The 24,499-nt window shown below is 49.9% G+C and overlaps 1 protein-coding gene and 1 non-coding gene across 3 annotated transcripts; both read left to right on the top strand.

The window, feature by feature from the left end:
* The first annotated feature begins 12,340 nt into the window (after window positions 1-12,340).
* On the top strand, window positions 12,341-19,402 carry Cldn19 (claudin 19). Of its 2 annotated transcripts, none has more exons than XM_004670479.2 (5): window positions 12,341-12,791; window positions 14,786-14,950; window positions 15,047-15,131; window positions 18,235-18,387; window positions 19,221-19,402. In XM_004670479.2, the coding sequence occupies exons 1-5, from the start codon at window positions 12,569-12,571 to the stop codon at window positions 19,267-19,269; spliced, it is 675 nt and encodes a 224-aa protein (XP_004670536.1). In that variant the 5' UTR covers window positions 12,341-12,568; the 3' UTR covers window positions 19,270-19,402. The 2 variants fall into 2 exon arrangements, 1 of the variants encoding a protein (XP_004670536.1); XR_006637219.1 differs by having other exon boundaries at window positions 18,235-18,903.
* Window positions 19,403-21,114: 1,712 nt separating this feature from the next.
* Window positions 21,115-21,278, top strand: LOC123461008. Its single transcript, XR_006637343.1, has one exon. It is a non-coding gene; the product is annotated as a U1 spliceosomal RNA (small nuclear RNA).
* Window positions 21,279-24,499: the final 3,221 nt, after the last annotated feature.

Here is a 24,499-nt window from a genome sequence, read left to right on the forward strand (position 1 = left end):
TGTGCAGTCCGTATGTGACGTTGGGTGTGACAGCACTTTGTGAACCCTCTGAATGAGCTGTTGGAGTTACGACTAACCCTCTTTTGTCTGACAGTAGTGTTCTGGCACACTCCCCTCAGGGCAGCCACATGCTTACTGCTTGCTGGCGTACCGGAGGGCCTGGTGTGCAGGATGGCACTCCTGACAGAGTATGGCTCTGCTGGCCACTCCCTGGCACCAAGCCCACCACCTTTCCTGTGCTTGAGATGTAGCAGGGCAGAGTACAGGAACCTGCAGTCATTTCGCCAATCAGCCATTATTTATTTAGTCTAGTTAAGTACCTAGTACTTAGGATATGGCAGGGAACAAAACAAGCCCCATCCTCAGAAAGCTTGTATTTTGTAGTAGAGACATAATAAATGTGCAAATGTGTGTGTGTGCTTTGCACATGTGTAATTTTTTTTAAACTTTACTTTTTATTTATTTGAGAGAAAGAGGGAGAGAGAGAATGGGTGTGGCCAGGGCCTCCAGCCACTGCAAACAAACTCCAGATGTATGCTCCCCCTTGTGCATCTGGCTTATATGGGTTCTGGAGAATCAAACTGAGGTCCTTTGGCTTTGCAGGCAAACACTTTAACCACTAAGCCAGCCCCCTGTAGTTCCTTTTAAAACAAATCAAAACCCAAAGGCAGGAGGAACAGACCAGGAGGAAGGGGTTGCATTGTCAAGTCTTGGGGTCCCCCAGCAGGGTTTTGTGTAGGGAGCAACAGCATCTGACTTTGATATGCTTGGAGGGGTGGGGTTGTGCTGGGGATTGAACTCGACCTGCTGCATAGTAGGCAAACCCTGTGCCACTCAGCTACATTCCTAGTCCATGACTGACATGTTTAAAGCCCCATAGACTATGTGGAGAATAAGCTGGGAGTGGGGTACAGGATTGGAGACAAAGTTGGTGAAGACTCCAGAGAGGGGAGATGGCCTAGGCAGGGGCCAGCAGTGGAGATGAACATCAGGCTTTGGGTCACTTCCAGAGAAGCACCTGCAGGGGATGCTGATGGTATGAGCCAAAACATTCAGTTCAACCCTAGAACAAAGCGCTCTTAGGCAGGCAGTACACTGCTGGAGGAATGTCGGTGGGTGTGACCAGCAGCAGTTTGGTCTAGGTGTTCTAAGCTCGAGTTTGAGGGGCATTTTGCTAGAAGTCAGGAGAGTAGAGAAGTTAGAAGCCGGGCGTGGTGGCACACGCCTTTAATCCCAGCACTCGGGAGACAGAGGTAGGAGGATTGCCGTGAGTTCAAGGCCACCCTGAGACTCCATAGTGAATTCCAGGTCAACCTCGAAAAACCAAAGGAAAAGAAAAAGTTAGAAAATAGTTTGTCTTAAGCAGGGTGAATGCCTTTAATCCAGGCACATGGGAAGCTGAGGTAGGAGAATAGAGTTCAAGGCCAGCCTGGGCTACAGAGTGGTTTCCACATTCTATATCAGCCTGGGCTAGAGTGAGATCCTCAAAAAAAAAAGAAAGAAAGAAAAAGATAGGGCTGGAGAGATGGCTTAGCAGTTAAGGTGCTTGCCTGCAAAGCCAAAGAGCCCAGGTTTGATTCTCCAAGACTCACATAAACCAGATGTGCAAGGTGGCGCATGTGTCTAGAATTCATTTGCAGCTGCTAGAAGCCCTGGTGTGCCCATTCTCTTGCTCTCTCTCATATAAATTATTTTTAAAAAATATATATATAGCTTTTTTAGCCATCAGGGAAATGCAAATTAAAACTACTTGGAGATTCCATCTCTCTCCTGTCCGAATGGCTATCATCAAGAAAACAAATGACAGTAAATGTTGGTGAGGTTGTGGGAAAAGGGGATCCCTTCTACACTGTTGGTGGGAATGTAGTCTGGTACAGCCATTATGGAAATCAGTATGGAGGTTCCTGAGGTAGCTAAAAATAGATTTATTGTATGATCCAGCTATAGTACTCATAGGCATATATCCTAATGACTCTTCTCAATGCCTTAGAGATAACTTGCACAACCATGTTTATTGCTGTTGTATTCACAATAGCTAGAAAATGGAACCAGCCTAGATGTCCCTCAACAGGTGATTGGATAATAAAGATGTACATTTGCACAATGGAATTCTATTCAGTGGTAAAGAAAAATAAAATGAAATTTGCAGGGAAATGGATAGATCTGGAAAGGATTATACTAAGTGATGTAACCAGGCCCAGAAAGCCAAACGCATGTTCTCTCTCATATGTGGATCCTAGCTACAAATGTTTAGACTTGTGTGTGAGTTGGAACCAAAAATTGGTAGCAGAGGCCAGTAAAGCTAGAAAAAGGCTATAAGGAAAGGGAAGGACTTTAGGGGATGGTAGTATGTATGTATGTATGTATGTATGTATGTATGTATGTATGTATGTATGTATAAGAACAGATTATAGGAATGGGATGGCCTAAGTGAGGCCAGGGGGAAGAGATTAAGAGAAGGGTGGGGGGAGGGTCAATCCAAATTCAAGGTATTCTGGCTGGGTGTGGTGGCGCATGCCCTTAATCCCAGCACTCAGGAGTCAGAGGTAGGAGGATCACTGTGAGTTCGAGGCCACCCTGCGATGACAGTGAATTCCAGGTCAGCTGGGGCTAGAGTGAGACCCTACCTCGAAAAACCAAAAAAAATTCAAGATATTCTGAATAAGACATATGAAAGCCTACTTCATTGGATAACAGCACATCCAGAAGCCATAGATTGCTACTAGAAAATTTTCAGTGCCAGGGATGGGATTCTTTCCAGTCAGTTATTGGCCAGGGAGGTCCCTGTTGCCTCCAAAACATTACAGGCCATTGCAAAGGCCCTTGGTTTCCCATGAGTAACAGATGGTAAGACCCTATTGCCGAAGACTTCACATGCCTGGGTGGTAAGGTCACTGAAAAATCAAGCAGGTGCTGAGAAGAAAACTTTCTCCCTATAGCCCAGCCAACTGAAAGCTGGAAAAAGCTGCACTGCATGCAGCCCTATGAGAAACAGAAGTCATCAGCAGTAAAAACAGAGGACTCTGAAAGCCTCAAGTTTGGTCAGACAGGCCAAATGACCCAATGGGTACAATAATGACATGTCTGTTGTGAGTGAAACCAATTGCTTTCTAATTGGACTGGAGGCCTGCTCTATGGGAGGAAATACATGCCTGGTACTGAAAACCTTATCAAAAGCCTATGGCAGGGCTGGAGAGATGGCTTAGCAGTTAAGAGCTTGCCTGTGAAGCCTAAGGACCCCGGTTCGAGGCTCGGTTCCCCAGGTCCCACGTTAGCCAGATGCACAAGGGGGCGCACGCGTCTGGAGTTCGTTTGCAGAAGCTGGAAGCCCTGGCGCGCCCATTCTCTCTCTCTCCCTCTATCTGTCTTTCTGTGTCTGTCGCTCTCAAATAAATAAAAATTTAAAAAATATATATTAAAAAAAAAAGCCTATGGCAGGGGAGATCATGAGCCTTAGGGGTATAAAGCCTAAATGCATATATTACTCTCACCAAACTGCCCTGTAAGCACTACACTTAATGTTCATATTCTTTGTTTTGTTTGTTTTGGTTTTTGAGGTAGGGTCTCACTCTAGTCCAGGTTGACCTGGAACTCACTATGTAGTCTTAGGGTGCCCTTGAACTCACGGCGATCCTCCTACCTCTGCCTCCTGAGTGCTGGGATTAAAGGCGTGCGCCACCACGCCTGGTACTCATATTCATATATTAAGGTTACTCTCATTTTTTGTTAGAGAAGCTTTTCTTTTCAGATGTTAGTGACCACTGGGATGACCCAAAAGGCAACATAGTGCTGAGAAGTGACAGAGGAGTGTCTAGCACTGAAACATCTCTGTCACACCCTCCAAGGCTCAGGGTCCATTGAGGAAGAGGTGGCAGAAAGAATGTAAGAGCTAAAGGAAGGGTACGATTCCTTACAATGCAACTGTCCAGACAGAAATTGTCCTCAGTATCCATGACCTCACAGTGCCTAGCAAAACCTTCACAAAGACCCTCATAATAGGAGAAAAAGGCTATGACATCAAAATAAAAGAGTGACTAAGGGAGAGAGGGAGGGGATATGATGGAGAGGAGTTGTGACGGGGAGAGTGGGGGAGGGGAGGGAATTATCATGATTTATTGTCTGCAAGTATAGTAGTTGTCAATAAAAAATTTTAATTTTTAATTGTCTAGAAGTGGTCTAGAGGATAGCTGAGAGCCAGGAACCAAGAGAGATGTGTCCTGGTCCCCATGAGACTATTTTAAGGAGGAAATGAGCAGTGGTGTCTAGAGGCTGAGCAAGATGAAAATTGAGAGCCTGGCATTATGGTGCATACCTGTTATCCCAGCATTTAGCAGGCAGAGGCAGGAGGGTCAGGAGTTCAAAGCCAACCTTGACTACACAGTTCAAGGCTAGCCTGGACTGTATGAGACTATGTCTCAAACAAAATAGCAGAGCATGGTGGCATGTGTCTTTAATCCCAGCACTCAGGAGGCAGAGGTAGGAGGATCACCATGAGTTTGAGGCCAGCCTGGGACTACATAGTGAATTCCAAGTCAGCCTGGGCTAGAGTAAAACTCTTCCTCAAAAAAAAAAGAAAGAAAGAAAGAAAATAGGGCTGGAGGGATGGCTTAGTGGTTAAGGCGTTTGCCTGCAAAGCCAAAGGACCCAGGTTCGATATCCCAGGACCCACATTAACTACATGCACAAGGGGGCGCATGTGTCGACTTTGTCTACAGTGGCTAGAGACCCTAGCATGGCCATTTTCTCTCTCTCTCTCTCTCTACCCCTCTTTCTCTGTCAAATAAATAAATAAAAATATTTTTAAAAATAGAAAATGAAAAAAGATGAAAATTGAGAATCCACCTTTAGATTTGGCAAGAGAGATCAGAGGGAACTCCAGCAAGAGATGTTTTGGCAAGGTGGTGTGCACAGAAGATGGACAGATGAGGAGTATGTACAACTCTTTCCAAGGAGATGACTCCAAGGTGAGGCAGAAGGATGCCTTGGAGGGAAACATGGGTTTAAGCTGAGAGATTCTGTACCAGTATGTTGGAGGAATGGTCCACTCCATAGTCGCTGCTCCTGTCATTATGATCCCTCCGTCCAACTTCACTGACCCATTCACCTTACAGAGGAAGTATTAAAGAAAGGCACATGGGTGTCACCAGCTCGGGGCTAAGTGATCCTTCTCGAGGTCTGTGCTTCACCAGGACAGAACATACACACTGACCGGGATGGTCAAGGGTACTCAGGAGGGATTGCTCACACAGCACCTAGCATGATGGTGGATATTCCACATTACAGAAATCTATATTGGCCTCATCCTGACCTTCCAGAATTTTCCACATCAAGGCAAATGGCCTTTACAATTAATTTTTTTTTTTCCAGGAGTGATAGCATACACCTTTAATCCCAGCACTCAGAAGGTAGATGTAGGAGTATTGCCGTGAGTTCAAGGCCACTCTGAGAGTACATAGTAAATTCCAGGTCAGCCTGGGCTAGAGAGAGATACTACTTTGAAAAAGCCAAAAGAATTTTTTTTAAATTGTTATTTATTTATTTTTATTTACAAGCAGAAAGAGAAAGACAGAGCATATGTGAGAGAAAGTGTGTGAATGACATGCCAGGGCCTCTTGCCACTGTAAATGAACTTCAGATGTATGTGTCACTTTGTGCATCTGGCTGTACATGAGTACTGAGGAATCAAACCCAGGTCACCAGGCTTCACAAGCAAGTGCCTTTAACTGCTGTGCCATCTCTCCAGCCCCTACAATTTTTTTAGATGAAAGTACATACCAAAGTTCTGTCACTTTTTTTTGTTTTGTTTTTTTGTTTTTTGAGGAAGAGTCTCACTCTAGCCCAGTCTGACCTGGAATTCACTATGTAGTCTCACGGTGGCCTTGAACTCAGGGCAGTCCTCCTACCTCTGCCTCCCAAGTGCTGGAATTAAAGGTGTGTGCCACCATGCCTGGCCTGAAAGTACATGTGGTGGTTTGATTCAGGTGTCCCCCATAAACTTAGGTGTTCTGAATGCTAGGTTCCCAGCTGATGTATATTTGGGAATTAATGCCTCCTGGAGGGAGTGTATTGTTGGGGGCGGGCTTATGGGCTTTATAGCCAGTTTCCCCATGCCAGTGTTTGGCACACCCTCCTGTTGCTGTGGTCCATCTTATGCTGGCCAGAGGGTGATGTCCACCCTCTGCTCATGCCATCATTTTCCCCTGCCATTGTGGAGCTTCCCCTCAAGCCTGTAAGCCAAAATAAATCTCTTTTTCCCAGAAGCTGCTCTTGGTTGGGTGATTTCTACCAGCAATGTGAACTGGACTGCAACAGTACATCCCATAAACATGTTCTATTTTTATTTATTTGCAAGCAGAGAGAGAAGAGACAGACACAGAGAATGGGTGTGCCAGGGACTCTAGCCACTGCAAACGGACTCCATATACATGTACTACTTTGTGCATCTATCCGGCTTAGGTAGGAACTGGTGAATCAAACTCTGGTCATTAGGCTTTGCAGTCAAGCATCTTTACCACAGACCAATCTATCCAGCACCCCTCCTACAATTTTTAAAATATTTTTTTTAATTTATTTGAGAAAGACAGCAAGGGTGTACCAGGGCCTCCTGCTTCTGCAGCAAATGAACTCTACACACATGCACCACTTTGTGCATCTAGCTTTACATGGGTACTGGGGAATCAAACCCCAGTCTATCAGACTTTGTAAGCAAGAACCTTTAACCACTGAGCCATCTCTCCAGCTCTAACCTTTACAATCTCAATGCATACTAACCACATACAGACAGCATCTGGCCTCTGTTGAGTTCACAAAAGGCTAGATGTTTAATGACAACAGGACCAAGATAAGTGCATATAATTACACTGCAGCAAGTCACCTGGAAGCAGGGGCTGATGGCAGGGTCCCAGCTGAGATACAACTGCAATTGTTCAGTCCATATTTGGCCAAGCATGTATAAGGACAAGCCAGCAGTGGGAGGAAGTTTGCTTATGATAACAAGAGCATGAGAAGGGCTGAGGCAAATCAGCAAACCTAGAGAAGACTTGGACATGACAGCCACTGGTCTCCAGGGTTCTGGGAGTGAAGGAGAGATCTGTCCTTAGTGCAGAAGAGTAAATACACTATTGCTGCCCCATGTATTACAGACAGAGGTATCCTTGTCCTAAGCTAGACAGTGGGGTTCCCAAGACTCCTACTAAAGCCTCAAGGTGCTTACAGTCCTCCAGAATAAGGCAAGAAATGCGCCAATTGCAAGGGATGGGAACATGCAGGGTATTACAGAATTCCAGGTTGGCCGCCTGGCCAGGAGAAATAGGTGGGGGCAGCCACCATGTCACCTGTGCTGCTTTCTCACAATGTGGGCTGCAGCAGGTCAGCTCTGCCCTGCGGGCAGTGAGAATGACACCACACCGCCTCTAGAGTTTCCCATGGTGTCGCTGGCTGCAAAGAATGTGCTGGACTGCTACTGGCAGAATCAGACCCTCTTAAACCGGCAATGCGAGAGGGTAGTGGAATGGTGTCTGGTTTTTCATTAGTGGAGAGGCAAAAACATTTACTCTTCATACCAACCTGTAAATAATCAACGCATACCTGCCAAGGCTGCCCTCAGCCAGGCACTGTGGTGAAGGAGGCGGCAGTAGGTCCCCAGCTGCAGGCAGTCTGCCACATGGGGATGAGGAGGCTCAGGAGAGAGCACATCCCTGGGCTAGGCTTTTGGAAATAGCTTTTCTCGGTCACACTGCTTCTGACATTTTATGGTTCTTGTAAACTCCCTCATGAACCAGAGCGAGCAAGTGGTATTAGGCCTGTTTTTCAGTAAGGAATTGGGAGAAAGCCCGACTTGCCTAGCAGCTTTTCAGTGGCAGAGGGAAAGCCAGAACCCTCAGCTTGTAACATAAATGAAAACGGTTTTTTTTATTTTTATTCTGAAAGAGAGAGAGGGAGGGAGGGAGGGGAAAGGGAGAAAGGGGCACACAAGGAGAAAGAGAGAATGGGCACACGGGCCCTCAGCCGCTGCGAACGCTAGACACGTGCGCCCCCTTGTGCCCATGTGCGACATTGCGTGCTTGCATCCCTCCATCTGGTTTACAGGACCTGGACAGTAGTCCTTAGGCTTCGCGGACAAGCGCCTTAACCGCTAAGCTGTCTCTCCAGCCCAAAAGCACTTCCTTTGTTTTGGTATGTATGTAATGTGATGTGCGTATATGCATGTCCCTGTGTGTGTGGAAATATGTTCCTGGGTGCGTATGTGTGCGTGTGTGTGTGGAGGCCATAGGTTGACATTGGATGTCTTCCTCAATTACTCTCCACCTAATTTCCTTGTGTACGTGCACACATGAGTGTATGTGTGTGGAGCATGTGTGTGGTGTGTTCACATGTATGTGCAGATGTGTGCCCTGTGTGCATGTGGAGACTAGAGGAGGATATCAGGTACCCTCATCACGCATCCATGTATTTCCTCGAAATGGGATCTCTCCCTCAACCCCAAGCTGCTGCCCATCAGCAAGCCCTAGCAATTATCTGGTCTCTGCCACGACACAGACAGCGGTTACCCATGTGCGCAGCCATGCCCAGTTTTTAGGTGGGTTCTGGGGAGTTGAACTTGGTGGTCTCCACCCTAATTGGTTCTCACACATAAGAGACAAGCATTCTTGACTGCCGAGTCATCTCCCCAGCCCTCCACCTTTTTTTTTTTTTTCTTCTGGTTTTTTGAGGCAGGGTCTTGCTCTAGCCTAGGCTGACCTGGAATTCACTATGTAGTCTCAGGCTGGCCTAGAACTCATGGCGATCCTATCTCTGCCTTCCGAGTGCTGGGATTAAAGGCATGTGCCACCACATCTGGCCCACCTTATTTTTTTAAATATTTTTATTTATTTATTTGAGAGTGACAGAGAGAAGAGAGAAAGAGGCAGATAGTGAGAGAGAATGGGTGCACCAGGGCCTCGAGCCACTGCAAACTCCAGACACGTGAGCCCCCATGTGCATCTGGCTAACGTGGGTCCTGGGGAATCCAGCCTCAAACCAGGGTCCTTAGGCTTCACAGGCAAGCGCTTAACCACTAAGCCATCTCTCCAGCCCCACTTTATTTTTTGAGACAGGACGTCTCACTGAACCTAGAGCTCACCCATTCAGCTGGAGTAGCTAGCAAGCCCCAGGGATACTTCTATCTCTGCTTCCCCAGTCCTGGGATTACAGGCACACACACCATGGCCAGCTTTTATGTGGGTGTTGGAAATCCCAAGTCGGGTCCCCACGCTTCCACAGCTAATGCTTTACTGACTCAACCATCTTGCCAGCCCCAAGTGAAAGCATTTTCTAAATTGTGGCATATGCCACCCCAGGGCACTTCCAGTCTGCTCTAGAGGGAGGCTAGGGTAGGATCTTGACCTTCCTGTTCTCCCTGCATGCCTGAGAGCCACTGGGCTGCATGACTACCAGCAGTGGTAGATGCCCAGGGCAGAGAAGCTATGGTGGCGGGGGGGGAGGGGCAGGCAGGGGGAGCATCACTTCAGAAACAGAACCCAACATTGAGGGGAGAGGACAGAGAGGAGGCTAGCGATGGTACCAACACAGCTGTTTACACACTGAGTATGTACGTAACCAATAAAGGAAAAAAGAAACAGGACCCAAATTCCAGAAGGCTTTGGAATAGTGGTGAGGGAAGGCTGTTGGGATAGTAAAACATACCTAAGAACAGACTCAAAATCTCAAATAACAAAGAGAAAGGCAATCAGAAGAACTTCAAAAGGAAGATGTGACACAAGGACACTGGATCCCCAGGGTGGGGCTTGGGAGACGTCCAAAATGGAGGAGCAGACAGGCGCCATTCTGCTTGTGGGGCCTCACAGCCAGAGGCTGTGGCCCTGGGGACTGTGGCTGTTTTCTCCTCTGCCTCTCAACTCCCTCACATGTCAGCAGAAAAGAGTCACTGCCCATGGTTTCTAAGGGACTTAGTGGCTCTGACATTCCATTTCTGCATGGTCTTGAGGCTCCAGAGCTCAGACACCTGACCAGATGTTCCTGAGGTCAGACTGAGTCTTGGCTCTTCTGCGAAAAGAAGCCTTTGTAGGAAGTGGGAGAAGGGGGCAAGGCCTAGCTTGGGGAGAGTTGAACCAAACAGCTGCCATAAGGAGACCTCCTACCCCCCTGTAGGGTCTCCTGTCATTCAACTGTCACCACAGTCATCTCAGGTTGTCTGAGGAAGCCTTTTATGACTGCCCACCCCCTTCCCATCTGTACGGGATGCCTCCTCCCTAAAGGTGGAGTGGAACCAGGTGTGGTGGCACACACCTTTCATCCCAGCATTCGGGAGACAGAGGTAGGAGGATCGCTGTGAGTTTGAGGCCACCCTGAAATGACATAGTGAATTCCAGGTCAGCCTGGACTAGAATGAGACCCTACCTCAAAAAAGAAAAAAAAAAAAAAAGAAAAGGTGTGAAATCAAGAACCTAGCGAGAGACCATGGGAAATCAGCAGCACATTTCTCAGCAGAGTCACCTGTCTTGGCCTTGGTCTGCTCACCATCTCTGCTCAGAAGGCCTCCCTACCTGGAAGGGCTGCCTTGAGGTCAGAGGACTTGACATGGGGGGGCCTCGCTGCCCGCCCCTCCCCAGGGGTCTCGTGTTTGTATGTCTTACTGCTGGCCACATTTCCTGCTTCTTTTGCTGCTACTGTTTTTTCTTGTCTTCATCCATGGCAGAATTTGAAGTCAGAATTGTCTTCTCTGCCACTATTCTGAGCCTCATTGGTATTTTGGGACTGACAGGCCATCCCAGAAAGCAGGTCTCTGTGTACGTAGACCGTGTGGCTCTGATCCTTCTAGCACTGAGGATGTCAGAGGGACCCAGCGTGCATGGCACTGCAGACCAAACAATGCATGCCCCTAGCCCTGCTGAGGGCACTGCTCCTCTAACTTGGGGCTGGAGATACAGGCCATGCCAGGGGCCCACGCCCTGGGCGGGTACACAGGGCTGCCATTGTCTGCCAGTGCCAGGCACCCTCTCGTTTGCATAGCCTCGTGAAGAATGCAGGGAGCAAGCTGGGGCCTTGCCCCTGCAGAGGGGGCTGGGACTGTGCAGAAGGGAACCGCCCACTACAGAAGGATCCCACCTTTCCTCAGAACAGTTCTGGAAAGGCCAGTGGGCTGCCAAGGATCAGGGGGTGGCTGAGGAGCTGGCAGGAGTGGGAGCAGGGGTGTGACATTCCTCCCGCACCCACACCAAGCCCGTGGGGCTGAAACACACGTGAGGGGATTGCTAATGAGACCGAGGGGAGTTAAATATTCCCCTCTCCTGAGGACTGAGAGGGGGAAGGCAGGGGTCTAGGAAGGGGCAGCCTGAACCCCAGGAATGTAGAGGAGCCACTGCCCCCCCCCCAGGCTGTTGTGGGGCTGGGGGCCAGGCCTGCTGTCCCTGGGCCCAGCAGGAGCTGCTCAACCAGCCAGCAAGAGGATTAAGGAGCTGAGCAATCCACCTTCCTTCAGGCTCATGCCAGATGCCCAGCTCCCCACCAGGCCTGAACTGGCCTGCAGCCAATTCTACCCCAGCCACCGTGGGGTCCTTCTTCTGACCCTTTCAGATCTCAGACAAACCTCCCAGAACAATTTCCCTAGGATGGCCTCTTTACTTATATATTTATTTATCTATTTATTTTTGGAGGTAGCTAGCCCAGGCTGACCTGGAGTTCACTGTAGTCTCAGGGTGACCTCAAACTCACAGCGATCCTCCTTCCTCTGCCTCTGGAGTGCTGGGATTAAAGGCGTGTGCCACCATGTCCGGCTTGGCCTCCTTAGTTTTGATATGCAGGGCTCCCTGTTGCCCAATCCCATCACCCAACATCCCATATCCTGCCTGGTCTATTTACATCTGGTCTCAGAGCCTTTGCCAAAATGTCTGACTCTTGAGGATGTGGCTGTGTGGGACAATGTTTGCCTAGCATGTTTAAAGATCTGGGTTCAATTCCCATCCATGAGGTGGGAGAGTCTCATTCTAGTTTTACCTGCTACAAGCTGGAATCCCTTTCCTTTCTGTCCTAAGTCAGCCGGCAGGAAACCCTAAGGGTCAGATCAATCCCGCCAGAGCAGCAGTCTCCCTCAGAACCGAAGCTGGGGTAAGGATTATGAAAATCCTAGGGTTCTGGAATCAGGCTGCTGAAGGGGTTTCCTTAGGGAAAAGGCCCTTGAGAGGGTTATTTCTCTCCGCAGCCCCCCCTTCCTTTCCTTTGGGAGCTAAGGGCGGAGCCAGGGTACCTACCTTGGGCCCTAAGCTCCGCCCTCCACCCGAGGGGGCTGGGCATGAGCTTTGCTGGGGGCCTTGAGGAGGCTCAAGCAGCTGCTGTGGGCGGGCATTTGGCCTTTTCCAGCCCCTGGGCCGCCCCCTGCATTCTGGAATCCAGAGCCTTTGCCTCTGGTGCTGCTGCTGAGGCTGCCCGCCAGTCTCTCTGCTCCTCTGCTTCAGACCACTCTTTGCACATCTGGCTCCAGCTGCCCCTGTCACCTGGCCATGACCACAGCGCTTCCTGGGATTCTGGCCCAGCTCTGAGCCCCGGGACTCAGGGCCTCCTCCCCGGGGCCATGGCCAACTCGGGCCTCCAGCTCCTGGGATACTTCCTGGCTCTGGGTGGCTGGGTGGGCATCATTGCCAGCACTGCCCTGCCCCAGTGGAAACAGTCCTCCTACGCAGGCGATGCCATCATCACCGCCGTCGGCCTCTACGAAGGGCTGTGGATGTCCTGCGCCTCTCAGAGCACTGGACAGGTGCAGTGCAAGCTCTATGACTCGCTGCTCGCCCTGGACGGTAGGCCTCAGGTTGGGCATCTGGGAGGGGGCACGATCCCACAGGTCTAGGGCAGACTTTCCCACAGTCTGTGGTGGTCAGCACCGGGTTCCACACTCCGGCCCGTGTGGTTCACACTACTATCCTGTGCCCACCTGAGTATACACAGGAGCTGGGCCTCGCGACGGTGTGGGCATAAAGGGCAGGCAGCCCCTGGTTCACCTGCTTGCTGTGCTGCATCAGCGACATCCCTCTTTTTTCCATCCTGCTGTTCTCATGTGTACAGGACAGGGGCGGGTCAAATGGGATGAGGGTCTGCCGCCCCAAAGCCCTGTTAATATTCTTTGCTCCTTTTTTTTTTTTTTTTTTTTTCCGAGGTAGGGTCTCACTGTAGCCCAGGCTGGCCTGGAATTCACTATGGAGTCTCAGGGTGGCCTTGAACTCACAACAATCCTCCCACCTCTGCCTCCCGAATGCTGGGATTAAAGGTGTGGGCCACCACACCTCCTTTGCTTTTTTAGGCTTATTATTTTTTTTATTTATTGATTTTGGATTTTGCAAGGTAAGGTTGCACTCTATCCCAGACTGACCTGTAATTCACTTTGTATTCTCAGGGTGGCCTCAAACTCAAGGCGATTCTCCTACCTCTGCCTCCCGAATGCTGGGATTAAAGATGTGCGCTACCACACCTGACTCTCTGGTTTTGTTTTGTTTTTGTTTTCGAGGTAGGGTCTCACTGTAGCTCCGGCTGACCTGGAATTCACTGTGTAGTCTCAGGGTGGCCTCTAATTTATGGCGATCCTCCCACCGCTGCCTCCCCGGTGCTGGGATTACAGGTGTGCGCCACCACGCCCTCCCCACTTCTTTGTGTGTTCACCTACTCCCCAGTCCTGCCAGCCGCGCAAGGGTGCCAGCGTGCACAGGTGCACCCACGTACTATAACACACTTCTCCACACATGCGTGTACACACAAGGACCTTCTGCTCCTGGGGTATAGCGTTTAAAATGTGAAGCTGGCTTGTAGTTGGGCACCATGCAAGCCTAACCTTGGTGGTGCTGCCCTACCTGCTTTCTGCCCGGGGCTCTTCAGGCTCCCGAGCAAAACTGCCACCAGCCAGCCCGCACTGCACTGCTCCAGGTAGGTCATTGGCTTCCCTCTGGGACCCAGCAGCCAACGACTGACCTACGTACCCATGGAGAGACAGACATACCACTGCCATGGGTGATTCACAGATAGCTAGCGTCAAAATATCTGCTTGGGGAAGAGGTGGCGGAAAGAATGTAAGGGCCAGAGGAAGGGGAGGACTCCTTACAATGTGCTCCCTCCAGACACAAAATGGCCTGGATATCCATGACCTCACAGTGCCTGACACTACGTACACAAGACCATCATAAGAGAAGGAAAAGATCATGACATCAAAATAAAAGAGAGACTGATTGAGATGGGGAGGGAATATGATGGAGAGTGGAGTTTCAAAGGGGGAAGTGGGGGGGGGAGGGTATTACCATGGGATATTTTTTATAATCATGGAAGTTGTTAACAAAAGAAAAATAACACTTGTTAAAAAAAAAATCTGCTGGGGCTGAGGGCTACTTTGGGGGCCAAACTGAGCTGAGCTGGGCATCAGACACTCTCCACTGAGCCTGAGTTTGCACACACCCACACAAACACGTGCACACATGCAGTCACACATACACACCACCTCCTGCTGCTTGAAACCAGGCACAAGAGAAAGCAGTAGAAAAACAACCCAAGCTGTCCCATTATCAAGAGCTCAGAGGATCCTTCAAGGGGCAGTGGAAAATGGTGTCCATAGTGAAGGGGATTCTCACTGCCCGCCCCCCGCCCCATACCCTGGCCTCACTGTCATCTCTCACAGGCAGTCAAGTGGGGTCAAGCCTCCTTGGGCCCCTGCTCAAGCCCCTCCATGCTAGGTTCCTCCTACTGCTGATCTGATCTCCCCGCAAACACCCAGGCCCTGCCCTGGCTCAGTACCTTCCCTGCCCGGCTCCAGGTCACATCCAGTCAGCGCGAGCCCTGATGGTGGTGGCCGTGCTCCTGGGCTTCGTGGCCATGGTGCTCAGTGTTGTGGGCATGAAGTGCACGCGGGTCGGAGACAGCAACCCCGTCGCCAAGGGCCGTGTGGCCATCTCTGGGGGTGCCCTCTTCCTCCTGGCAGGTGAGTGTCCCCACCTCCTCCACCTTCTTCATCATGCAAATGGTCCAGCTCTGATGAGGGCTGGGCAGAACTAAGCATTCCCAACTTGGTCCTCAGGCCTCTGCACCTTGACTGCCGTCTCGTGGTATGCCACACTAGTGACCCAGGAATTCTTCAACCCCAGCACACCTGTCAATGCCAGGTGAGTGCCAGGTCTAGGCCTCCTTTGGTCATTTAGAAGGGAAAATGGGACCGGGTGTGGCGGCACATGCCTTTAATCCCAGCACTCACAAGGCAGAAGTAGGAGGAGTGCCATAAGTTCAAGGCCAGCCTGAGACTATGTAGTGAGACCCAGGTCAGCCTGGGCTAGAGTGAAAGACCCTACCTTGAACCCCCACCCCCAAAAAGAAGGGGAAACAGAGACTGGGCCTCAGCAGCTGTGTGAGAAGCTCTGGTGTGGTATGGATAGGCCCTTGCTAAGAACAAGTAGGCAGCTGAGGGCACCAAGGTGCAGTGAGAACTCTGAGGAGCTCAGTATCCTGAATTCACTGCCAAGCTCTAGATATTCTGGTGGGGTGACCCAGGCCACTGGTGACTTAATCTTTCTGTCCCTGGATTCTTCATCTGGAATATTGAAACCAAACCAGAGGACCAGCTCTCTTCTTGTCTGGGAGGCTCCAAGAGATGATGGGGGAGGGACTTAGCCCAGGGCTGACCTAAAGAGAGCTCAGTACACCTAAGCTGCTTTAATGTCCTCTGTGGGAGGCAGTAGTTTCAGGGGCCAGGGAGATGATCCTGGAGCAACAGAGGACAGGTAAGGTAAGGCTTGGCAGCTCTCAGGTTTTTTTTTTAATTGACAACTTCTATAATTATATACAATAACCAAAGGTAATTCCCTCCCCCCCATCATATCCATCTCCATCATATCCCCTCCCCCTCTCAATTTTTTTTAAATATTTTTTTGTTCATTTTTTAATTTATTTATCTGAGAGTGACAGACACAGAGAGAAAGACAGGTAGAGGGAGAGAGAGAGAATGGGCACACCAGGGCTTCCAGCCTCTGCAAATGAACTCCAGACGCATGCGCCCCCTTGTGCATCTGGCTAACGTGGGACCTGGGGAACCGAGCCTCGAACCGGGGTCCTTAGGCTTCACAGGCAAGCGCTTAACCGCTAAGCCATCTCTACAGCCCAATCAATTTTGATGTCATGATCTTTTCCTCTTATGATGGTCTTGTGTAGGTAGTGTCAGGCACTGTGAGGTCATGGATATCCAGGCCATTTTGTGTCTGGAGGAGCACATTGTAAGGAGTCCTACCCTTCCTTTGGCTCTTACATTCTTTCCGCCACCTCTTCCGCAATGGACCCTCTCAGGAGATTTTTGTCCTTCATTCTGGGTAGAAGGCTGTGGCAGTCCTCTGCTAGGGGAAGGAGGGAAGGAGGGCGGGCAAGAATAGGAATATGGCTGTTGCAAAGGTCTCTGGGCCAGGGAGATAGAATGGGAAGGCAGGCCTAGTCGTTTTGGAGCTAGAATGGTCAGTACTTGTAAGGTCAGAGGCCCAGGAGCTGAATTGAGGCTTTTGGAAGGGCCAGGGTCATCCTGACCCTTACCTCTCAGCCTAGGAGCAAAGAATGGGGCAGTCTCCAGCCCAGACATCCTGATAGGCCCTGTGGTAGAGGAATGAGAAAAGAGAGATGGTTTAGCAGTTAAGGCGCTTGCCTATGAAGCCTCAGGACCCAGGTTCAATTCCCCAGAACCCATGTAAAGCCAGATGCACATGGTGGCGTATGCATCTGGTGTTCATTTGCAGTGGCATACCCATTGTCTCTTTCTCTCTCATAAATAAATAAAATAAACATTAAAAAAAAGATGCCTGGGCTGGGTGTGGTGGCACATGCCTTTAATCCCAGCACTTAGGAGGCAGAGGTAGGTGGATTGCCATGAGTTCGAGGCCACCCTGAGATTACATAGTAAATTCCAGGTCAGCCTGAGCTACAATGAAACCCCATCTCGAAAAATAACCAAAAAAAAAAAAAAAAGGGATGCCTGAGGCTGGAGAGATGCCTTAGCAGTTAAGGCCCTTGTCTGCAAAGCCAAAGGACCCAGGTTCAATCCCCCAGGACCCACATAAGACAGATGCACGTGGCACATGCATCTAGAGTTCGTTTGCAGTGGCTGGATTCCCAGGTGTGCTCTCTCTCTCTCTCTCTCTCTCTCTCTCTCTCTCTCAAATAAATAAATTAATTAAATTAATTTTTTTTTTAAAAAAAGGGCTGGATGTGGTGGCGCAGTCCTTTAATCCTACCACTTGGGAGGCAGAGATAGGTAGATCACCGTGAGTTCGAGGCCACCCTGAGACTACATAGTGAATTCCAGGTCAGCCTGGACTAGAGGGAGACCCTACCTTGAAAAAAAAAGATGCCTGGGCTGAGGATGCTGGCAAACGCCTTTAATCTCAGCACTTGGGAGGCAGAGATAGGAGGATCGCTGTGAGTTCGAGGACACCCTGAGACTACAGAAAGATGCCTGGGCTGTCACCATGGGAAGGCTCCCTGGAGGCCATGGAAAATTCAGACATGAACTACGCCCTGGAAGGACAGCTACAACTAGCTACAGGGACCTTCCATGCAAGGTCTAGCTGAAAGGGCCAAGCTGGGATCCAGGCCATTCATCTCAAGGCTGACTGGGCTGGACCCTGGGGACACAGATAAGCCCCAGCCTCTGTCTCTGCATGCGATGCTGGGACTGAAGGACTTCTTGGTAGTGGGGTTGACAAGGATGAACAGCCTGGGAGTTGGGAGGGACAAGGAAGGCCCCTTACCTAGGGTTGCATGTGAACAGGGCCCAGGCGGAGGAGGAGCTGGGAAGGTGGTCTAGGAGAGAGAGCGGAGATCCAGGAAAAGCCAGACTAGCCGAGCAGGGCTGGGTATGGAGAGCCCAGATGGTCAGGCAGAGGAGCCAGCCTTCTTCAGAGAGCAGTGGGGAAATAGACTAGACCATGACTGAGGAAGAAGAGAGCGGGATTGTTCCAGGGCTCTCCACTGGCCAGGTAAGGAAATGAGCCCAGGTGTCCACCCTCACCTAGGTCATTCTGTGCCGCACTGTTGCACTGGGCAGGGAGGGAGGAGGATGAGCATTCATTCCAGTTTATCTGGAGAGATGGAGGAGGCTTGTGAACCCCGAGTTCCTGCTCCCATGTTCTGCCCTTTTTCTTCCAGGCTTCTGACAGGATTGACTCCTGAGAGAGCCAGGACAAGATAGGGCTGGGGGTTGCAACCTGAAGCAATTCTCCCTACCTCTTACAGGTTCGAATTTGGCCCTGCTCTGTTCATAGGCTGGGCCTCCGCTGGCCTGGCCATGCTGGGGGGGTCCTTCCTCTGCTGCACATGCCCGGAGCCTGAGAGAGCCAGCAGCACTCCACAGCCCTATCGCCCTGGACCCTCAACTGCTGCCCGAGAGTACGTCTGATCCTACCTGCCATGCCCAGTCCTCACCCAACAGCCCCCTCACCCAGCACTCTAGCAGGTCCCCCACAGCACACTGGGCAGGGCCAGTGGGGTACTGATGTCCCTTGAACTCAGTCTGAGGTACCAAGAAGCTGATCTTCGACATAGGCAGCCCTCCTGGGATCTGAGATAAACCCAGACACTCAGAACGATCAGAGATGAGGCCCAGCCCACACATGGCACCTAGTAAGGCCTATGCCTTGCCTTGCACAGCTTGGTGGACCCTAGCATGCGTCCATACCCCAAGACAGGGCCTCACACACCAGCCCATCCCCCTGCCCTTCATTTGCTCACTAATTTACTGAAGGGGCCATGTGTTTACTATGACCTGACTCCAGAGGCCTCACAGTAACCAGAGGGACCTCAGTGCCCAGTGCTTTGGTCTGGGATAGCCCTTCACCCTCCTGAATCCACAGGGTCCTCATAGTACTCCCACGAACAGAGGCTGCTCCAAGGATAAGCTCTGGGGTAAGCACCATTCCCACATTACAAACTAGGACAGTGAGTTTTAGAGTCCTAGAGGCTTAGCCCCACTCTCTTGAAAGCAGGTCTTAGCTCTTACAGTCCCCCAACACTGCTAGGATGCCCGCGTAGATCACTGGGTCAGACCGCTTCTTCCTTCCCCACTGTCTGCCTGCCTGACACTGGGAATGGGCCTCAGGCAGGGCTGCTGTGCAGGCTGAGGTCCTACCACACTGGTCAGGCCTTGGGCCTGACCTCCACAGCCCTTGCCTCCTCCACTTCTGTTTGCCCCACTAACCAGCTCTCTCTCTTTTGACTTTCAGACCCATTGTTAAATTGCCCGCCTCCGCCAAGGGTCCCCTGGGTGTGTAATGTCCAGGTCCCAGCCAGGCCTTACCCCTTTGCCACATCTAGACTGTATGTTTAGTGTATTTTTGTTGTTGTTGTTGTTGGGTTTTTTGTTTTGTTTTGATTTTGGGGAAAATAAGTAAACATTCAGCTCTAAGTGTGGTATCTGATCTGTTCACCATGTAGCTGGGGGGGGGGCTGTCCCAAACAGGTCAGAGGTGACCCCTCGGGGCTGCTGGGATGAGTTCCAGGCACATGTAAAGCAGAGGAGGAAGCACTTAGAGCTCCTGGCCCTGCCTTCCCAATCCAGCTTCAGGCACCAAGACTTCCCAAGAGAGATCCCAGCCATTAACTCCTGGAGACCTCCCTGAGGGTGAGGGAACCCTCCTAAGGGAAGAGTCAGTCCCTGAGAGACCCCCCAGCAGGGTGAGGGCACCCTGGAGGACCTTCTTCAGTGAAGAACAGAATGGGATGGCATCAGGGCTATGAAGTCCCCACCTCTCCCTTAACTCCTAGCCCTGCAGTGGCTACTGGCCAGAGCTCCATCTTCACCCAGAGGGATGGCCAGTTTGGAGGGCCTATGGTCTGGAGGTCCAGGTACCTCCCTTGGGAGGGGTAAGGTCTCAGAGGAATGCTGGAAAACCAGCTCCAATCAGCACCTGGGTCAGAGGTCCTTCATCCTCAGTGGTCCATCCAGAGTGTGGCTCAGGCCTCTGCCACCCCGACCCCCTGGACTCCATACCCACCTTTCTCCTGGAAAGGAGCATCCTTCTCTTATCTCCCACACACGCTCCTGATTCTACAACCAGCTGCCTGGCTTTGTCCACCACCAGCCTGCAAGCACATCTCCCATCAAGTCACCAAATCCTATAGACCCAGCTTGGCTTCTAGCTCAAGCTTGACTCTCAAAGGCGAAGTGACCAAAACCAAGATAAGTCATTGGACAGGTCCCCTGCAGCCAGGGCAGGGAGGGGGAGGCAGGTGACAGACTGTGAGCTGCCATGGCATCGCTTGCCCAGCAGAGGCCCAGTAACCACACACCTACCTGCTCACTGGCTCGACTCACTCATGTGCCAATAATTAGCACACTAATTATACCTCAGGAGGGAACTCTGACCTTAAGAAAGGATTCCTAGAGTCTGGCCCCTTAGATTGTGAGAGAGAACTACAAAAGAGTTGGGGAGAGGGGACAAAGCGGATAACAGGACGGGAATATGATCATAGTACAGTATGTTTATATATTAAAGTTCTCAATGAAAAAAGAGTCTCAGCAGGCGTGGTGGTGCACCCCTTCAATCCCCTGCACTCAATAGGCAGAGGTAGGAGGATCATTGTGAGTTCAAGGCCATGCTGAGACTCCATAGTGAATTCCAGGTCAGCCTGAGCTAGAGTGAGACCCTACCTCAAAAAAATAACCACCACCAAAAAAGAAAAAAAAAAAAAAAAGTCACTCTAGCTACCTGAAGCCATGACATAGTGGTTCTTGACTGATCCTAATCACACACTGGAGTCATCTGGGTCCAGGTTCCATCTCCAGATGTCCCGACTTTAATTGGTCTGGTGGACCCAACCATCAAAGTGCATGCATTGCCTTGGGGCTTCCCATGTGCGGTTAGCACTGGGGGGGGGGGAGTGTCTGAAGCTTGCTCTCTGACCACTTTGAAGGGCCCTCAGAGAGTAAAAGGAGCCTGCCGGAAGAGGGAGGAGAGGCAAGACTGCAGAGGAAACCCCATCTCCCCTCCCGGCTTTCCGGAGTGAGGCTGACTCCCAGCCACTGGAGGAGACGCCCACATCCTTCCCATCAATTCCCTTTTGAGCCCAACGATCTTAACTTTGAATCCAGTCACAGGCAGCCATAAACCCCAACGAACACAGGATTTGGAACTAAGAGACCATGATCACGAAGGTGGTTTTACCAGGGCGAGGCTTATCCATTGCTCTCCAAATGTGCTGACCTCTGCGACTTCCCCAAGTGTGGGAAACTTCACTGCATAATTTGTGGTAGTAGGGGGCTATATTCCTGCTCTCCTCCCTCAGCCAGATTTGGGATTTGGAATTTGGGAATCAGAATGGCACAGAGGCTCCTGGATATGGCTGAGCAGAGCTGGATGTCCCTCTCTAGGCCAAGTGCTCAGCAGCTCTTGGTCATGAGGAAGGCAGGAAGCTCTGCATCTTTTCTTGAGATTCTGAGAGCTTAGAGGCTTGGGACTTGGGGGACAGGACTGGGTGGGGGAGGGGTGCTGGCTACTTCCAGCTCCAACTGCTGGGATCAAAGGTGTGTACCACCATGCCGGGCCCCCACACATTCTTTTGTTTGTTTGGTTTTTGTTGTTGTTTTCTTTTGTTTTGTTTTTTTACAAGGTATGATCTCACTCTAGCCCAGGCTGACCTGGAATTAATTTGCTCTGTAGTCTCAGGGTGGGCTGGAACTCATGGTGATCCTTGGACTTCTGCCTCCCTCCAGAGAGCTGGGATTAAAGGCATGCGCCACCATGCCTAGTACAGTTTTTTTCATTTTTTTCTTTTCTTTTTGTTTTTCAAGGTAGGGTCTCACTCTAGCTCAGACTGACCTGGAATTCACTCTGCATTCTCAGGGTGGCCTCAAACTCATAGTGATCCTCCTACCTCTGCCTCTCGAGTGCTGGAATTAAAGGTGTGCGCCACCATCCCTGGCTTTTATTTTCTTTTTTAGAGAGAGAGAGAATTGGTGTGCCAGGGCCTCTAGCCAATGTAATCAAACTCTAGACACGTGCACCACCTTGTGCGCATGTGCAACCTTGCGCATGCATCACCTTGTATGTCTGGCTTAACTGGGATCTGGGGAGTCCAACATGTGCCACCATGCCCAGCAATTCCAGCACTCAAGAGGCAGAGGTAGGATGGCCATGAGTTCAAGGCTACCCTGAGACAGACAACATAGTGAATTCCAGGTCAGCCTAAACTAGAGTAAGACCCTACCTCAAAAAACAAAGACAAACAAACAAGAAAAAAATCTCATGTACTACCTACAGGCTAAGTGGACCCAGGCCAGCAGGCTAGCATTACTGCCCCCCTCTCTGGGTTTTCCTGCCACCAAAACCTCCACGGGTTGACCACAGTGTGTGACCTTTTAAGATTCAGGTCTCTAATATCAAGCGCCCACCAATCTTGGGCTAAAAGAGGGCCTACACCTATTAAATTCTTTCTAAACTAATAATGGTTATCTCATTTATATGGTGTTGACTTTACTCTCCATTGGAGAATCAGCTTCTCTGTTTTAGATGGACACAGAACCAGAGGAGAGAATCAGCCTATTGCGTCTCACCAGGGCCCCAGCTGAAACCATAGAGTGCTCCTTTCTTGGTGAACCTGGTATCAGCACACGGGTGAAGGAGATAGAAACAGAGAATACTCAACTCCTACCAAACTAGAGATCCAGAGGCACAGAGGCTCCCAAGACCTCATCACTGAAGTAGGCCTAAAATGAACCCAACATAGCTCAGGGAAATTTGTGGAAGAGGGGGCGGAAAGATTGTTAGAGGCACAAGTTGGGACATTATGCACAGAGACATTGCCTCTTCCCCATAACTGATGGCTAACCCCACAATGCACAACCCACATTCCCCATGGGGATAACTGGCATCCCCAATGAGGAGGGTCCCTTAGGAGGAGGGACAGGGATGGGGGTAAGGATGGTACCAACATGTGCTGTTTACACACTGAGAATGTACATAACTAATAAAGAAAAAGAAAAGATACCCAGACCCTGAGGTATAAAAGAGATGTGAGCACTCCTCTGTCACTTCTCAGCAATGTGGTGCCTTTTGAGTCATCCCAGAGGTCACCGCTATCTGAAAAGAGAAGCATTTCCAACCAAAAGTGAGAGTAGCATAATATGTAGGTATAAACATTAAGAGAAGTGCTTACAGGGCAGTTTGGTGAGCATAATATATATGCATTTAGCCAGACAGCAGCAGGCATTCACTCCTAAGGCTCATGACTTCCTCCAATCATAGGTTTTCAGTACCAGGTATGTATTCCCTCATGTGAAGCAGGCCTCCGGTCCAATTAGAGAGCAGTTGGCTTCCTCCATAACAGACACACCACTATTGCACCCACTGATTCATTTGGCCTGGCTGGTCAAATTTAAGGCTTGCAGTGTCCACTGTTGATTTCTCTCTTTCCAATGCATGCAGTGAACATTTTCCAGCTTTCTATCAGCTGGTCTACATGGTGGAGGTTTTCAGCTCAGCTCCAGCAGGATTTCTCAGTGACTGCAGCCAAAGCATATGGTGTCTTCAACAATAGGGTCTTCCATCTATTCCTGGTGGAAACCAAGAGCCTCAGCAATGCCCTGCAATGTTTGTGGGACATCAGGGACTTACCTGACCAGCAACTCACTGGAAGATATTCCTATCCCTGGCACTGAAATTTTTCTAGTAACAATCTATGGCTTCTGGGTGTTCCATTGTCCAAAAAAAAAAAAAAAAAAATAGGTTTCCATATTACTTATTTATATCCTCTTAGATTTTGATTAACCATCCCCCACCATTCATTTACTCAATCTCTTCGCCTGACCTCCCTTTGGCCTTTCCACCCCTAGTAATCTGTTCTTCTACTTACATATGTACAATACCATCCTCTTAAGTCCCCCCTCCTCCCTCCCTTTCTATTCCCTTTATATCCCCTTTCTAGCTTACTGGCCTCTGCTACTGAGTTTTATTCCAACTCACATATAAGTCCAATCATTTGTAGCTAGAATCCACATATGAGAGAAAACATTATGACATTTGGCTTTCTGGGCCTGGGTTATCTCACTAAAAGATAATCCTTTCCAGATCCATCCATTTCCCTGTAAATTTCATTTCACTTTTCTTTACCTCTGAATAGAACTTCATTGTATAAATGTACCACATCTTCATTATCCACTCATCAGTTGAGGGACATCTAGGCTGGTTTCATTTCCTAGCTGTTGTGAATAGAGCAGCAATAAACATGGTTGAGCAAGCATCTCTAAGGTAGTAAGATGAGTCCAAAGGATATATGCCTAGGAGTGGTATATCTGGGTTATATGGTAAATCTATTTTTAGGTATCTCAGGAACCTCCATGCTGATTTCCACAATGGTTATACCAGTTCACATCCCCACCAACAGTATAGAAGGGTTCATCCTTCTGCATCTTCACCAGCATTTGTTGTCATTTGTTTTCTTGATGGTGGCCATCCTGACAGGAGTGGGATGGAATCTCAAAGTAGTTTTAATTTCCATTCCCCCG

The sequence above is a fragment of the Jaculus jaculus genome, chromosome 5 (assembly GCF_020740685.1).
Source record: "Jaculus jaculus isolate mJacJac1 chromosome 5, mJacJac1.mat.Y.cur, whole genome shotgun sequence".
Taxonomy (NCBI): Eukaryota; Metazoa; Chordata; class Mammalia; order Rodentia; family Dipodidae; genus Jaculus; species Jaculus jaculus.

Bases quoted from the DNA above. Each gene is read 5' to 3' on its own strand.
- Cldn19 (XM_004670479.2), top strand. From the start codon at position 12,569: ATGGCCAACTCGGGCCTCCAGCTCCTGGGATACTTCCTGGCTCTGGGT. The intron at 14,951-15,046 runs GTGAGTGTCCCC...CTTGGTCCTCAG, and splicing joins TGCCCTCTTCCTCCTGGCAG to GCCTCTGCACCTTGACTGCC. The intron at 15,132-18,234 runs GTGAGTGCCAGG...TACCTCTTACAG, and splicing joins AGCACACCTGTCAATGCCAG to GTTCGAATTTGGCCCTGCTC.